Source organism: Chiloscyllium plagiosum, chromosome 28 (assembly GCF_004010195.1).
Source record: "Chiloscyllium plagiosum isolate BGI_BamShark_2017 chromosome 28, ASM401019v2, whole genome shotgun sequence".
In the NCBI taxonomy this organism is placed as follows: Eukaryota; Metazoa; Chordata; class Chondrichthyes; order Orectolobiformes; family Hemiscylliidae; genus Chiloscyllium; species Chiloscyllium plagiosum.
In genome coordinates, this window is record NC_057737.1 from 30451870 (window position 1) to 30469598 (window position 17729).

Below are 17729 nucleotides of genomic sequence, written 5' to 3' on the forward strand. Positions count from 1 at the left end.
GCTGCCTGAACTGCTGCGCTTTTCCAGCAACACATTTTCAGCACAAATGACTAATAACCCATAAGAGTCTTATTTTCAAAGATTAGCATATAATTTAAAAATACCAGGCTGCATTTTACCAGAGATTGGCCACATGTCAATTTCAGGGAGTTTCATGAAGGCTTTCTCACGGTGAGCCATAGTAACTTTTCTCCAGTGATTCTCCACAGTTCGCCACATCTTCATGATGTCCTGCTTGACCTAAACTCTGCACAGCAATTTTGGACATGTTTGCCATGGCTGGGACCTCCCAGAATTCCCAACACTGTTGCCAGTTTTAAAGCCCAGCGATGAATCAGATCAAATGCTGCCAGCCATGAATTGCCCTTCACAGCGCAGATAATGTGAGGGGATAAAAACAAATACTATGCCAGTCACATCGGCAATATGGCTGACACTTCATTGCAAATTCATCGCTGGGTCAGGAATAATGCAACTCCCTCCCTACCAGCCTGTGAGGTTACTGTACCTCGCTCATCTGGAGGAAATGGCATCAAGGATGATAGATTCTGTAACTCCTGTGCATCCTAAGGGAGCACCTTCCTCAATGAGAGGATGTTTGGTTGCTGCTGAAGGTTAGTTCTAGTCTTGGGCTTGCTGGTATATCTGTTCCTCAATTTCTCCCGGCTTCGTAGCTCTGCGTCCACAGTGATGATGACCCCTGCTGTGGCTGGATTCATTCCTTCTGACTCCATTGCGTCTGCATGGGGAATATCAGAAACACAACACATTCTTAATAGTGTAAGCAGCCAGCATTCACATTAAACACAAATGATGGCTTAATATAGTTCTCGATATTGGGGCTATGCAGGACTCAATGATCAGAGCCAAGAATGCCTGTAAAAGGCCCTTTGGTGTCGGGACTTTACTCCAATGAATGCAGCATAAGACATGCCACACAAATAGAGTAGCAGATTTTAAGTGCTGTGCAATAATTCACAGTTGGTCACCTCACCCTAATCCTCCTAAACCACTCAAGAAAGGCAGCATGCATATAAGAGGATGTTAGCAAATATTTACAGCTCAAGGTGTGAGGAGATCAGCTCTGTGAGATTTTGGGCTGTCTTTGTGAATTGTGGGCTGTAGGTGCTACTTTGAAGGTTGACTGTGATGATTTCTGCTTCACAGAGATGACTGTGATCAATTTGTAATGACCAAGTGACATGATCAAGGACTTGGAGACAGTAAGGACTACAGATACTGGAAACCAGAGTGACTAGATATGAGCTGGAAAGGCACAACAGGACAGACAGCGTCCGAGGGGCAGGAAAGTCAAAGTTTCAGACCAAAACTCTTTGTCAGCTCTGGGGCTGACAAAGGGTTCCTGCCCGAAACATTGACTTTCCTGCTCCTTGGATGCTGTCTGACCTGCTGTGCTTTTCCAGCTTCACATCTGTTGACAATGACATAGTCAAGATTGCTTGTCACCAGGACTTGTATCCTACACAGTTGGACACGACATGTGTTTCACAGACAGGTTACTTCCCTTACAGATGTCTTCAGCCTGCACTATCAAAGTGTCTGATTGATACAATTGCCCCGTGAAGGGCATTGCATCACTTACAAGTAATGCCTGCACCCTCAGGCAGAAAAAAAACCGTATTCCGCTCACTCCAGATGCAGTCACAGCCATTTTCCTTTCTCATTGCATATGATTCTAGAAGGCAACACAGATCATGCTTGGCCCAGCGATGGCAGCTCCAGCCTAATAATCAAGGCCAACCTCATCACCTCCGTGCCCATTTCTTCCATGAATTCCCTCTCAAGCCCATCATGAACTTCTCCATATTCCCACATCATCTCCCACCATTAACCCCCTGAGGCCCAGCCTTCCGATTCAGTCATGCCAATCTCCTTGCTGCATTGTCCCCTTCATCAAGGTTAAAGTTGTTGTGACCACTGATGACCACACACAAGCCAATGTCCACCATTGTACTGTTGACTGCCCCCACTAAAATGTTGAGTTGCCACTCTTCACAATTACTGGCCACTCTGCACCCCAGCGTTCTGCCTGCAATCCTTAGTACTGACTCCTTCCACTTCCCTGCCACAGCTATGGACCCTGATGATCTCTCATGACTTTCATTGAGCTAAGCCCCCAGGACTGACCACAGCTCGAACCCTTACCCTTGTTGGACAGACAGCTTCATCACAATGAGTGATTGTGCCGTTGACTGATGTCTGTGCAGCTTCCTGATTGAATTATTGCAAATCCATGACTGGTTGGAGCTGCACGACTGAGCTTGGCCCACTGCCTGACTGCAGTGATGCAGACTCCCTAACCATGATCACCACAAGCTGCTGACTGACAGTAGCCAAGATCTCAGATGCTGCTCTTGGCTTACAGCTCTGGAAACTCCTGACTGAAGGCTGTCTCCCTTAACAACTGAGGACCACTCCCCTTGGGCTTTGAATCATGGCCATTTGGTTGAAGCGTAGGTAGTGAGTTTGCTGCATACCCCACCGCCCCTTGGCCAAAGACACCCGCACCAACCAATCCTACCGTCCCTACCGGCTGAACACTTCAACTTCCACTCCCACTCCATGCAGGTCCTGGGCCTCCTCCATTGCCAAACCCTTACCATCAGACGTCTGGAGGAAGAACGTCTCATCTTCCGCCTTGGGACCCTCCAAAGACATGGGATCGATGTGGATTTCACCAGTTTCTTCATTTCCCCTCCCCCCACCTTATCCCAGTTCCAACTTGGCACCACCCTCATGACTGTCCTACCTGTCCATCTTTCTTCCCACCTATCCGTTCCGCACTCCTCTCTGACCTATCACCATTATCCCCACCTCCATCTACCTATTGCGCTCTCAGCTACCTCCTCCCCCAGCCCCAACCCCCTCCCATTTGCCTCTGCATGACCTTGGTTTACAAGCCTCATTCCTGATGAAGGGCTTTTGCCCGAAACATTGATTCTCCTGCTCCTTGGATGCTGCCTGACCTGCTGTGTTTTTCCAGCACCCTACTCTCGACTGAGATGGGGAACAATGCCCATTGAGATGTTGTCTGAGGGCCAGAGGAACAAGCAACAAGCAGGATTTTCAAAAAGCATTCGATCAGGTACCAGACATTAAGTGCCATACAGCAATGTGTCCACTCTCTTGATGGATCATTGCTGACAACCATGACAAGCTTCCTGACCATGTGCTGAGGAAGGGTCACTGGATCAGAAATGCTAACACTGATTTCTCTCTACTGATACTGCCAGACTTGCTGACATTTTTCCGCAATTTCCATTTTTTTGTCTGAATTCCAGCATCTGCAGTTCTTTTTGTTTTTACCTAACTCTGTGCCTGTGCTATAAACAGCAAAGCAAGGCCGAAGTACTGTGAGTTTTTAAACTCTCATTCGGGGGTAAAAGCACAAAAAGACAAAGTAAGGTAGAGATGCTATGAGCACCCAGGCAAGGGCATAGTGAGTAAATGTTAAGAGAGCAAGAGAGGAGCCCTGAAGTGATATTAAGACCTGATGGTGATGGGTGCAGTATGGTGTGGATTGGCTAACTATAAAAATAAAGAGTCAGGATAAGGAAAGCATACAAATTGATACAGCTAATCCGAATGATGCTACAAAGTTAAAATAAACCTCTCATCATTTCTGGAACAGAACTGGGCATCATTAGAATTCAGCTTTAAAAAGTAATAAATAATCAAGGGGAAAAGTGGGTGACAAAAACAGTAACTATCACGAGAGAAGATGTACGAGGGAAACTAATAGGGCTAAACACTAACAAATCTGATGGAATGCATTCTGGGATCCTAAAGGAATCAGCTACAGAGCAAGTGAATACATTGGTAGTAATCTTCCAAGATACTTCAATATTGGAAAAGACCCAGAGAATTGGAAGACTGCCAATGTAACACCTTTTTTCAAAAAAGGAGGGAGACAATAAACAGATAATTATAGGGCTATTAGTTTAACATCTATCATGAAAAAAAAGAGAGTCAATTGTAAAGGATGAAACAGTAGATAGAGCACATAAAATGATCAAGCAAAATCAATATGACATCATGAAAGGAAATCCTCACTGACAAAGTTATTACAATTATTTGAGGAGGTAACATTAAGGAGAGAGAAAGGGAACCAACAATATGATATATTAAGATTTTCAAAAAGCAAATGATAAAATAGCACACATTAGGCAACATAAGAAGATGAGAACCCACTGTGCAGGGGTAGTATATTAACACAGATAGAGGATTGGCTAACTAATAGAAGACAGAGTACTGGGACAAGGAGGGTATTTCAAGATGGCAACCTTACGGAATGTCACAGGAATCAGTGCTGTTGCAGATAATGTAAAGATTGGTGGGAGGTCAAGAAGTGAGTATGACACAAAGAGTGTGCAGAGGGATATATACAGGTCAAGTGAATGTGAAAAGTCTTGGTAGATGGAATATAATGTGGGAAAATGTCAGGTTGTACACTTTGGTAGGAAGGATCGAGGAGCAGAACATTATTTAAGTACAGAAAGACAGCAGAAAACGGGGGAGTTTGGGATCAGAAGAAGAGGCACATCAGACTAAAAAAAGTTAACTATCTTTCATTGAAGATGCTGCCAGCCCTGCTGAGTTTCTCCAGCACAGTTTTTTTTATTTCAGATTTGCAGCAGCTGCAGAACTTTGTGTTTCTAGGATCTGGGAGTCCTTATACATGAATCTGGAAAAGTTAGGGTACAAGTTCAACAAGTAATATGAAAGAGAAATGGAATGTTGGCCTTTGATTCAAAGGGAATGGAATATAAAAACAGGAATGTCTTGCACAGCACAAGTTATACCACACCTAGAATACTGTGAGTAGTTTTAGTCCCTGTGTATAAGTAAGGATGTACTGGCATTGAAGGCAATCCAGAGAAGGTTCACTGGACTGCTTCCTGGTTTTGAGGGACCTTCTTATGAAGAGCAGTTGAGAAAGTTGAGCCTGTAATCATTCTAGTTTAGATGAATGAGAGGCGACCTAATTGAAGCATATAAGATTCATAGGAAGCTTGTCATGGTAAATGCTATGAGACTGACAATCCAGGATTATGGAGAAAAAGCACGAAAATGGATTTCTACATTAGAGGATCATGTTTTTCCATGGCTGCAGGTTTCCTGTTTATTTTCTTGGTGAAATCTGTGATAAAAAGTTGGAATAAACTGGTGAAAAAGGATGTTCTTTTGAGAACAGTACTGTGACATTGTTGCAAATGTTGATACTGTTTTGTTAATTAAACATTTTATTTGTGTCTTTTTTTTCATTTAATATGAAGTGAGGTCTAAAACTAAACTGGGCTGAGAATGTATTGTCAATCAAAAGTATACAATTATGTTTTTGTGCTTTTGAGGGGGAATGGAGGAGACAGAGCAAGAGGGAATCAAACCCACGGTGCTGAATTTTTCTGGGTGGTCATAATCCTAAAATTGACCTTGATTCTGAAAGTGGCCTAGAGGATTGTCTGTCGTGATCTGTCTCGAGGCGGTTAACTGAGCAGCCAACTCCAGCACTCCAATCCAGTTACGGAGAATGAGTTGAAAGGGAAGCAGGAGGCTGAATTGGACAAGTTATAGTTGAGTGGCAGGTCCAAGGAGAGCTGAATGCTGCTGGCAAGGAGGGAGACTTTGAGGACACTTCCTTCTTCAGGTGAAATCAAATATTGTGTATCGCTGTGAGGGGTCTCAGGATGGAGATAGCCCCTCTGGAAGAATCCCTTGGACTTCTCTGTAGGATTGATAAACCTTGAGGTCCCTAATGTAGGCATCTAATGTAGCCTTAGAAGGCATGTCAATCTTTGAGCAAGAGGCTTCCTCCATGATATTAATTCTGTGAAGCAGACTTTGTTCTGACCCCAAACCTTCTGCGATGAGAAAGCTTCGGGAAATCATCCCGACGAACATGCCCTTTTCTTCTTGCCCTTTCACGGCCTCCAACCCCTTCTCCACGGAGCTGTAATTCAATACAGTCACTTTTGACACGCTCTAATATAGATGTTTGAATATTATTTAGAATTAAAAGTAGTGACAAATCACAAATGGCTCATTCATCCTCTGGTAGACTGCAGTTTTAAATTACAGCCTATCTTTGATGAATATTTTATCAGTCTAAATCTCATGTGGCCTCTTCTCAGCAAAAGGTTCTTTTTATTGAGTTGCCTATTTCCTGTGACTTTGGTCCAGTGGGAAATACAATTCGATTTTGCACTATTTTCAGAAATGTTTGATTAAAAAGGAAACACCAAGATTATGATCGAAATATACAACATATATGATATATTTATGTCTGCAGCACTAGCTTCATTCAGCTGTGAACCCAGCATTTCTGACACTTGAGCAATAATGGTTCTTCATCATTGACAAAACCTGTGAAGCTGGCACTAGAGCTGTTCTTCACTTGAATTCATGTTCAGAATTAAATTCAATTCCTGGCCTTAATGAAAACTTAAAATTTTCTGGAATATGCAGTCACAGATTACCATAAAAATCTTGAACCTTTAAGACAGCTGACATTTTCTGAATCTAAATAGCCTCCTTTTCTCTTTCCCTCAGTCTGTCCTCCACTGCTAATGGTATTAAACTTTGGAAATCATATGAGTGAGAAAATTGCTGTCTTTAGTCAGTGTTATCTCAAGAAGAAAGTGAGGGCTGCAGATGCTGGAGATCAGAGCTGAAAATGTGTTGCTGGAAAAGCGCAGCAGGTCAGGCAGCATCCAAGGAACAGGAGAATCGACGATTCGGGCATAAGCCCTTCTTCAGGAAGGGCTTATGCCCGAAACGTCGATTCTCCTGTTCCTTGGATGCTGCCTGACCTGCTGCGCTTTTCCAGCAACACATTTTCAGCTCAGTGTTATCTCAAATCAATAATCCAATGCATCTAACTATAGTAATTTAAAGTGATTTGCCAAAATCTTTTCATGTGAACTTTCTGCTTACCTGCAGTACAACACTGCTGGTTTCTGCACAGGGATGTGAATCTCAGAGAGTTATACAGGCAGTTCTCTTATAACGCCATAGTTCGCTTCCTGTGCAATCTTACTTTATAAGAAAATCATACAATACCAGCACCATTTAAACAAATAGGGCCGGAATGGTATTATAGCCAATTCAGGTAAGAAAAGTTCTTGGTCTACAAATATCGGTCTCAATTTGGCAATGGTGTTATAGCCAATTTGTGTTGTAGAAACACGTGCTATAGAAGAACTACCTGTAGTATCCTTCACCGCTTAAAGATTAGCAATATTACTGGGTGGGTAATGTTGTAAATTAAAAGTCATCAAGCTGGTTGTAGCACATGAAATATAGGTTTCTCTGCTTGTTGTATAACATTATATTTATAGACAACTTTATGTGACTGTGTAGCTGAAGTCAATAAAGGATCAACCATTCTAATTTCCATTTTCTCTTCCTTAGATGCAAAGAATTGAGCTACCCCAAGAACCTTCCACAGATTTCCCTCATTTTTATCTTTGTGAATGAAGCTTTGTCTGTTATCCTTCGCTCTGTGCACAGTGCAGTGAATCACACGCCAGCCCATCTACTCAAAGAGATTATCCTTGTAGATGACAACAGTGATGATGGTACAGTAAGCTTCAGAATATGTGTTAATAAAACTGCATGTACTATAGACCTCCCTGACTTTGTGCCTAAAGGTGTGTTTGAGCATTTGATCAACTTACTGTATGTTCCATACCTTCCCTTCCTGAGGGATTAGGGCATACCGGTTGTGGAATGCTTTCTCCAATCATCTGTCTCTGTCTTACTTTGTGACTAATTTATGCTGCACATTCACAAAACTTCAGTCCCTCCACCATCGATGCTCAGTAGCAGCAGTGTGCACCATCTACAAGATGTACTACAGAAATTCACCAAGACTCCTTCAGCTGTATCTTCTAAACCCACAACCTCAATCATCTAGAAGGACAGGAGCTACAAGAAATGGTGGTTAGCTCTGCTGCCTCACAGTGCCAGATTTGATTCCAGCCTTAGGTGACTGTCTGTGTGGAGTTTGCACATTCTCCAAGTGTCTGTGTGGGTTTCCTCTGGGTGATTCGGTTTCCTCCCACAATCCAAAGATGTGCAGGTTAGGTGAACTGGCCAAGCTGTGTTCAGGGATGTGTAGGTTAGGTGCAATAACCAGGGGTAAATATAGGATAATAGGGTAGGGGAATGGATCTGGGTGGGTTACTCTTCGGAGTGTCGGTTATGGCCTGGTTGGGCCGCAGGGCCTGTTTCCACACTGTAGGGATTCTATGATTCTGTGAAGGAAAACCAACATCTATAAATTTTCCTCCAAGACACTCATCATCCTGACTTGGGAATATATTGTTGTTCCTTCAGTGTCGCTGGTCAGTATTCTTGGACTTCCTCCATAAAGGCAGTCACCAAACGGACAGCTCAACATCACATTCTTAAGGGATATTAAGGAGGGTAATAAATTCTGGTCCAACCAATGAAGCCCTCATCTGTTGAATGAATTAAAAATTCCAAAACCCAGTCAGTAGCTATCCCTGGTCCTGAATGCTGCCAATCTCCAGTCTTGTCTGATACCAATCCCCAATGCCAGATGGTGCCAATCCCCAGTCTCAGTTGGTGCTAATTGCCAGTTCTGGCCGGTGCCCATCTCAGGCTTTGTTTGGTGCCAACCTCCAATCTCAGTTGAAGCCAATCCCCCATCTCCACCAGTGCTCATCCCCAATCCTGGCCGGTGCCCATCCCCAGTCTCAATTGATGCCAATCCCCAATCTTGGCTCCTACCAATCCTCAATCCTGTCTTGTAGCAGTGCCAGTGATACATTCACTGCAGCCACTTAATTTCGAAGTTCCTCCTCCAATCATAGGCTGCAGGCTGGTTTTCTCCAATGTTTGTGGATTGTAAGCCCATCAGCAGCAAATACAAAGAAGGAACATGCTGTGATTGGAGGAGCATGAGAGAAACAGGAATGCTGATTGGAAGAATAGCTCTTCACATAATCTATCTCTAACACAGGGATGAGCCTGCTCTCATTGATCAACCTTTTGATTGATTATTCTTGGGAATTTTTGGAGCTCTCAGGTGAATCTGTGGATTTTGAACACTGGCAGGGCAGAGGTTAAATGAGAGCTGGGGGATTGTAAAGATAGGTATGGAAGGTTTGAGTTATAAAGAAAAGCTGGATAGGTTGGGACTTTTATCACTGGAGCTTAGGAGGTTGAAGGCAAACTGATAGAAGTTTGTAAAATAACGAGGGGTACAGGTAGAGTTAATGGTAGTTGTCTTTTCCATAGGATGGGGTTTTCAAGACTAGGGAGCACATTTTTAAGGTGCGAGGAGAGAGGTTTAAAAAAGACATGAGTGCAAACACTTGACACACAGGTTGGTTTGCATGAGGAATGACCTTCCTGAGGAAGTGGTGGATGTGGGTACAATTACAACATTTAAAAGACTTTTGGATAAGTATGTGAATAGGAAAGGTTTGGAGGGATATGGACTAGGAACAAGCAGGTGGGACTAGTTCAATTTGGTCTTATCTTCAGCAATTTGGCCAGTCAGCTCGGAGTCAGGCCCCTGGCCTGAGGAGATTCTAAATCCTCGGTTAATATGTTTTTTTGCCTATTTTCCCCAGCATGTCATGTGTATGCAGGTATAGGACGCAGTGAAAACATGAGTGCGTAAACCTTTATTTATATTCCACCACCAGGAAGAAAGGAAACACCTGAGTGGCCAGGCAGAGCTCTGCTCAACGAAGGGCAATGCCTAAGTGATTGAGAAAGTGCAGGGGAGGGGTCAAATCAAAATAGAATTGGAGGGGGAAATAAAACACTCCACACCCCGCGGTGTGCACTTCTCCCTGAAAATCTCGAGGGTGTTGGTGGACACCCTGTGCTCCTTCTCTAGGGAAACCCGGGCCCGGACATAACCGCGGAAGAGGGGCAGGCAATTGCCATAACAACCCCCTCCACGGCCCGCTGCCTGGACTTGTTTAAGGCCATTTTGGCCAGGCCCAGGAGCAGACCCATGAGGAGATCCTCTAACCTGCATTCCCGCTCTGCACCTTGCTGTTTATACATTTTTTCTTTGTTTTTCCTTTTTATTTCCCCCCCCCCCACACTACCACCTAACAGCAGTTGTACTTATTTTTTCCCCAGCACCCATGTTGTGTGTGTGCAGGTGTGAGACACAGTGAAAGACACAAGGTGCATGAATCTTTATTCAACTTCCACCAGCAGGAAAAAAGGAAACACCCGAGTGGCCAGAGACAAGCAGTGCCCTTCACATCAAACGGCAATGCTGCGTGATCAAACAATGAAGGGGAGGGCAGGGATTAAATCAAAATAGAGTTGGAGGGGGAAATAATACACTCCACTCCCTGCGGTGCCCATCTCTCCCTGAACAGCTCAAGGATATTGGTAGACACGTGTGCTCCCTCTCCAGGGCTCTAACATAACTGCGGAAGAGGGCCAGGCAGTCGGCCTTAACGACCCCCTCCATGGCCCATTGCCTGGACCTGTTTATGGCCAGTTTAGCCAGGCCTAAGAGCAGACTCTTGAGGAGATCCTCTGACCTGCCTCCCCACTCCGCACCTAACTGTTTGAATTGGTCAGCGAAGGCTTCCCTGATTGGCCCAGTTTAACAACCCCAGTCAAAAGCCTCATACTCAAGTGAGACCCCCCCCGGTTCACATCACTACAGGCTTTGTCTCTTTCACCATATTAACATTAAATTGGTGAGGTGGTAAGAATCATGGTTATGTCACTGGACTAGTCATTCAGAGACCTAGATCAATGTTTTGAGGATGAGGGTTCAAATCCTGCTGTGTTAGCTGGCAGAATGATCTCCAGGAAGATGCTATTAATTCTCCTAAATATTCATCTGGTTCACAATTGCCAACTTTACCTGTTTTGTTCTACATGTGACTCCAGACTCCAAACAGTAAAATGTTTGACTATTCACTGCCCACAGAAATGACTGCGTGCAAACCACTCAGTTCAAGGGCAGTTAGGAATGGACAACAAGTGTTGATCCTGCCAGTGATTTCCACATCCCAAGACAGATTTAAAAATTGCAGGTTATGCTCTGGGGAGGTTTGGGAGAGAAACTTCTCCCATAGTTCGAAAACTCAGAAATCTGCAGAATACTTACACAGTTATGAGTTAGGATTCGTGAAAATTCAGCTGCTGATATGGGTTTACAAATTGTGAAATCTGTGGATGACCAGTGTAACGTTCTGATGCAACAATGGTGTAACTGATAATGAGGAAATCCTGTTACATGTTCCTTTTCATTGACATGGGGTGTGTTTTCTGTGTTCGCTATAGAAGAACTGAAGGCCCCATTGGAAGAATATGTTCACAAACGCTACCCTGGTCTGGTTAAGGTAGTACGGAATGAAAAGCGTGAAGGCCTGATCCGAGCCCGAGTGCAGGGATGGAAAGCTGCGACAGCATTGATCACAGGATTCTTTGATGCTCATGTGGAGTTTAGTGCAGGATGGTAAGTAGCTATTCAAATAATATTGAGCACTGCACATTAAAAAATAAACAGTATCACTCTTTACTTACATGGAATGGATTTATTCCTTTTAAAATCAATACCTTCCTTCTTCATAAAGGTGGAACAAGGGTTTTCCCTAGCTTTACCTGCTAAGTGCCACCTCATCATCAAAACTAGGGAGCTGTTTATTGATAGCAAAGGAAATTATAACCTATCAGGATGCAGTATTATAGATGGTTATGAATCACATATGCTGGTGTAAAGGGATAGAAATAATTGATTTAGAGCAACTTGGCATGAGTTGAGGCAAATTAATGCTACTTCAAATTGAACAGTTCGAAATGTTTAGCTCCAAGCGTGAAGCACAATCTCCGATAGTGCCTTCTACAAACCATTGTCTTCCCTAGTATTATGTCCACTTCTGTGTCTTGGGTCACTAAATAGAACATACTGGCATTGAAGTGAATCCTATAATGGACACTAAACTGAGATTATTGGACAGTTGGTCCTGGAAAAGTTTCATGCTGTGAGGAATGTTTGGAAAACAAGTGACAGTTTATAGGAGCTTATAGACACTATTACTTAAACACTTAAGATCTTTGAGAGTAATAAGTAAACTGGAGTCTAGAGTACTGTTCACAACTAGCACCAGCTCTACAAAAGGGATAGGAATCCACACACAAGTGAGAAAAGGTGAATATATAGTTAAAATCTAACCTCATGCCAGCTGTACCAAACATGGGAAATTGTGAAAACAGAACATTACAAACTTTAAAAGACTGTAAGTATGGATAGATATCAGAGTGGGGTATTAACACTGACTCTAAGGTCAGTTTAATGGATAGAAATGGTTGTCTATGGTGTAGTGTATTCTGTGCTTCAAAGGAATTTGGGACCAGTTGGTGATTCACTTATTTGTGCTGTGGGATGAGATGATACCGGATCATGGTAAATAAAAGTTCCTGTGTGTAGATTGCAAATGCAAGCACAGAACGATTGGTTGAATAGCCTGTTTCCTTGTTCTGATTGGTGATGTTAAGTCATGAAGACTTGGAAAAGATTGCCATAGAAAATCATAGAGAAAGTCTCAGATTATCTGAAGTTGGCAAAAGATGTATTTTTCCATTCTATTTATCTCTCTGAGATCTGCAGTGATTTAGTTACTGCACCGTTCTTCAGCTGAGACTAGAAGCAAGAAAACATATAAAATTATTTTCCATTGAACTTTGGCTATTTTGACCCAGTGACTGAAGGTCCATAAAACGTAATCAATAATTACCTTCCTTGCCTTTGTACCTGACTGGTGATTTCTTACATAGTGTGGTAAAGTATGAGAAATGTAACATTTTCATGCATACATTTCATAAAACCCAACCGAAAAGTAAATGGAATATAAAACAAAGAGCTGCAGGTACTGGAAATTTAAAATAAAAGTGGAAATTCCTGGCAAAACTCAGCAGGTCTGGCAGCACCTGTGGAGAAAAAGCAGTGTCAACATTTCAGGTCCAGTGACCCTTCATCTAGATCTGACTCCTCTGACTGATTGAGTGCTATCTGGAGTTTAGAATTAGCTGAACAGCAGTCAATATTGATGTAGTACATTGACTTGGAAAACTAAATCTTATAATACAAAATCAAGTAAGCAAATCTCAACATTTAAGGAGCGCATTGATGAAGGAAACCACTCAAGGAGAAATGGATATTTTGTAGGATATATGCAACAAGTATAAAAGTATCAGGAAAAATGATTTGAGAAGCCTCAGTATGCAACCTCTTCTTGTGCAAAGCTTTCATAAAGATTTTCTGGGAGTAAGGTTGTACAAACCATTCAACAACTAGTGCAATGTACTTCCTTCAGAAAATGCCATTCCTGTGGGCAATCTTTTGGTCTATTATTTTGTTCCATATTGGGTTAATTCAAGTCATTGCTAATAAGAAGAGAAAGACTTGTATTTATAGATAGTTTCTGATCAGCATGTTTGGAGATATTTTTAAACACCTCGGGAGCAGGTGGGCCATGAACCCTGTGGTTGGATGGGCCACTCAAATGATGGATTTATGAAAAGAAAGGACAATAAATGAGGCATGCTGGGAAATTGAGGCAAGTCTTGGCAAAAAAAGTGACTGTGCTCAAAGATTCTGAATAAACATGCTGCAGAATTCAAACAGGATGTAGCTCCAGACAGACAGTATGGAATTGACCAAACAGTTGCAGACCATACAATACACTTGAATTTGAATGGAAAAGAATCAACCTGAATGATATCTCCAGAACAATTGGAGACATTGAATTGTTTACCAGTCACAAGGGTGCCTTAAACCCTTATGTGGAGAGGTCTACCTAACCTACATGCACATAATACCTCCAGGAATGGTTACCCAAGGACCACTAGACCAAGGACGTGTCGGGGTGATCAAACCCTGATCGAACTGTTGGTGAACATTGAAGACTCTCCCAAAAGGGCACAAAGACTCCTAAGTGTAAGAATCACTGCAACACCATCCTCAGGGATGGTAACTCAAGACCAACCATCAAGAAGAGAGTAGAGTAGCTTTTTATTTGTCATTTCCACCAAATACAACTGATACAGTAAAAACGAGACAGCATTTCCCCAGGACCGAGGGTGCTACATAAACAGCTCAAACTACACAATCATACATGGCAGAAAGTGTATAAGAAGTGCAAATCATGCAAGTTACAGTGTAACAGAAGAATGATGAATAATAGACATTGTTCTAGCAACAATTCGAAGTTGGGCAAAGAATTTCAGACAGGAAAGAGTCTGGTCATACTGTGTTAAGGAGCCTGATGGCTTGGGAGGAAGAAATTGTTGCACAGTCTGGCTGTGAGAGATCGAACACACCGGTATCTTCTGCCAGATGGCAGGAGGGAGAAGAGTTTGAATGAGGGGTGTGTGGGGTCTTCCACAATGCTTTTAAGCCTTTCGGATGCAGTGTGTGGTATAAATGTCTGTAATGGAGAGAAGAGAGACCCTGATGATCTCCTTAGCTATCTGTTGTAGGGTGTTACAGTTTGAGATGGTGCAATTCCTGAACCAGGCAGTGCTGCAGCAGCTCAGGGTACTCTCAATGAACGCCCTGTAGAATGTGGTGAGGATTGGGGGTGGGAAGTGGGCTTTCCTCAACCTGAGCAGAAAGTGCAGATGCTACTGGGTTTTCAAGGCTATGGAGCTGGTGTTGAGAGTCCAGGTGAGGTTTTCCACCAGGTGTACACCAAGAAATTTGGTGCTCCTCACGTTCTCCACGAGGGAGCCGTTGATTTCCAGCAGAGAGCGGTCCAGTCAACAACCCTCCTGAAGTCAACAACTATCTCTTTCATCTTATCCATGTTCAGAGACAGGTTGTTGGCTCTGCACCAGTCCATTAGTCGGTGCACCTCCTCTCTGTATGCTGACTTGTTGTTCATGCTGACTAGACCCACTACAGTTGTATCATCAGCGAACTTGATAATGTGATTTAACCCGTGCATCCCTGCACAGTCATGTGCCAGCATGGTGAACAGCAATGGACTGAGCACACAGCTCTGGGAGGCGCCCGTGCTCTGTGTGATGGTGTTGGAGATGCTGAAGACACACCTGGGGCCACCGGGAGAAGACCAGACGATCATCACCACTTGGATCAAGGCCAAGATCTAATGTATTGGCATATGATCATCCAGAGTTAAGTTAAAACGCAAGATATTTGATTAGATTTATCATATAAATTGTTAGTTTGTAGAGTATTTTATTATTATTCTATTAATTGTGTTAAATAAATATTATCGACTATTACTGTTAAGAGTCGACTCCCAGTTTCTTTGCTAGATATTAGAATTAAAACACGCTGTGTGGCAGGTGCAACAACCCAGGCTTCTGGCTCAGAGGGCGGGACACTACCACTGCACCAAAAAGCCCCAAAGACTAGCATTTCTATTGTGCTTTTCTTGCCTGTCAAATGACTCAAAGTACTTATCAGGCATTCTAGTATTTTTGAAGTGCAGTTACTGTTGTAACCTAACAAATGGGTTGGAGAGTTTACACACAGTAAACTCACACAAGCAGCAATGTGTGAATGAGCAGAAAATCTGTTTTTATGTTGTTGGTTGAGGGTGTGGCCAGGAAACCAGAGATAACTTTTTAGTTCTTTCTCAGAAATGCACTGGAACTGGAAGTTAGCCTTGATTTTTGTGCTAACCTTGAAATGGATCTTAAGCAGGAAACTTTGTGATACAGAGGCAAGAGGGCCACCAAGGGACCCATGACTGGATTTCCAGGTAAAAACTTCTAATATTTTATCACCTATTGATATAAGGTTAGTTGTCTGCAGACACTGAAAATTATTATTTTATGTTTCTAAAAAGGCACACGCTGTGCTAGTTTGTTTGCAATCCAGTGACTTCTTGTGATAAATACAATCACTTCATAGATTTTCAGCCAAACCCCATTTGACGTTTTTCAATATCTGCAGTTCTTGTGAATTGATTGGTTTGCTAGACTGTTGAAGACATTGTGAGTAATTTTGTATCAAATTATTAAGTTTAGTCAATGAATCTGTTGTGTTTGGGAGCTTCTTGCTGTAGTGTCTCCAACTCTGATCATTTTCCAGCATAATTACTTCACATTAAATATAATAATTTTAATGCATCATAACAAAGTGAAACATGAGAGCAGCAGAAAACATGGAAAACTGACTATTGCACCAGCTAAAGACAGGATTGGATCTTGACTCTGTGTGAGAATGTAATGTGGATAAAAGTTAGACAATAATTCATTATTATATCACTTCCTAATTTTCACTTCCATCAGTTCCCTCGATCGGAAATTTTTCCCCTTAACACTCACTCTACAGGTGAGAATTGCAATGGATCAAAGGTATTTCTACCTGGAAGAGTGTTAATTATTTGGAACAAATCTGCCAGAGAAGGCAGCAAAAACAAACTAAACTACATTGGCACGAAGTTAAAAATCACACAACACCAGATTATAGTCCAACAGGTTTAATTGGAAGCAAGGTATTTTTCAATGTATAATTTCAGTTACATCAAACTGTAAACTTTTGCTATAACTTCTGTATCTTACAATTGTGTCCTCCACAACCACCTGATGAAGGAGCAGCGCTCCGAAAGCTAGAGTTTCCAATTAAACATGCTGGAATATAACCTGGTGTTATGTGATTTTTAACTTTGTACACCCCAGTCCAACACCGGCATCACCAAATCATGACTACATTGGCATGAATCAGAATGTACTTAGATCAAGTGTCTATTGTTTTTGTACCTAACATTTGAAAGACTAAACTCTTTTAATGTCACATTACTGCCCTCCCCATCTACACACGCACAAACACCACCTCAACTATCTGTTCTCTGAATGTCCTCCGTTGCTTCATTAATGCTTTACCCTGAAAGAACTTTTCCAATAGGTTGGTGCTCGATGTTTTCTTAAATCACTATTTGTTAGCTTTTCCTGAGTTGAGTATTTTTCAATATTTTCTGCTCCCTTCCCACAATTGCTGAAAACTAAATGATGTTTTGGTTACTGTTCACTAGACAATCATCTACTGCATCACAGTTCACTTGCTGTACCTTTGATCCGAACACTACTTCCTTTCTTGTTGGATTGGAAACCTATCGATCAAGAATGTTCTTCTGTGTGCGTAGCAAAAATTTATTTCTACTTTTCACACTTGTTGATTCCAGTCAACTATGAGGTAATTAATGTCAACAATACTTTTGATATGCAACTTTGAAATTTGCCAAGAAAACCCACTTATCTATCTCCTTCTCATGGTTTGCAGCTCCATTTAAAAAAGACTCCCAACAAAGCGATGACTCACACTCTGTTTGTTACCTCAAACCAAATTTTCCTAGAATCATTTAACGTATACATTCTATTTAGACATATTCATCCACAAGCAATGCTGCCACAGTCAATCATTTTTCTCCTCTGTCATTCCTGAATGTCGGCAAACAGGAATTGAGTGTAGAACAGTACAGCACTGGAACAGGCCGAGACTGTTTGTGCTGATTGTGATGCAATTTGAAACTAATCCAATCTGCCAACATATGGTCCTTATCCCTCCGTTCTCTGCCTGTTCATGTGTCTAATAAGAGCTGTTCACGGTCCTGTTTCAGCTTTGTTTCTGTTCATCATAATCCCTTGTGGCAACTCGGCTTGTAGCCCATCAATCTTATTAGTTACACTCTTAACATTAACTTAGATATAATTAGACTTACTTT

General features: G+C 42.3%; 1 protein-coding gene across 3 annotated transcripts in view; it reads left to right on the top strand.

The window, feature by feature from the left end:
• galnt17 (polypeptide N-acetylgalactosaminyltransferase 17) overlaps positions 1-17729 on the top strand; it is a 409761-nt gene that overhangs the window by 95930 nt on the left and 296102 nt on the right. For all 3 annotated transcript variants that reach the window (XM_043718609.1, XM_043718607.1, XM_043718608.1), the window contains exons 3-4: positions 7432-7598; positions 11317-11491. In XM_043718609.1, the coding sequence (XP_043574544.1) occupies positions 7432-7598; positions 11317-11491 (342 nt within the window). The remainder of the gene's footprint in view (positions 1-7431; positions 7599-11316; positions 11492-17729) is intronic.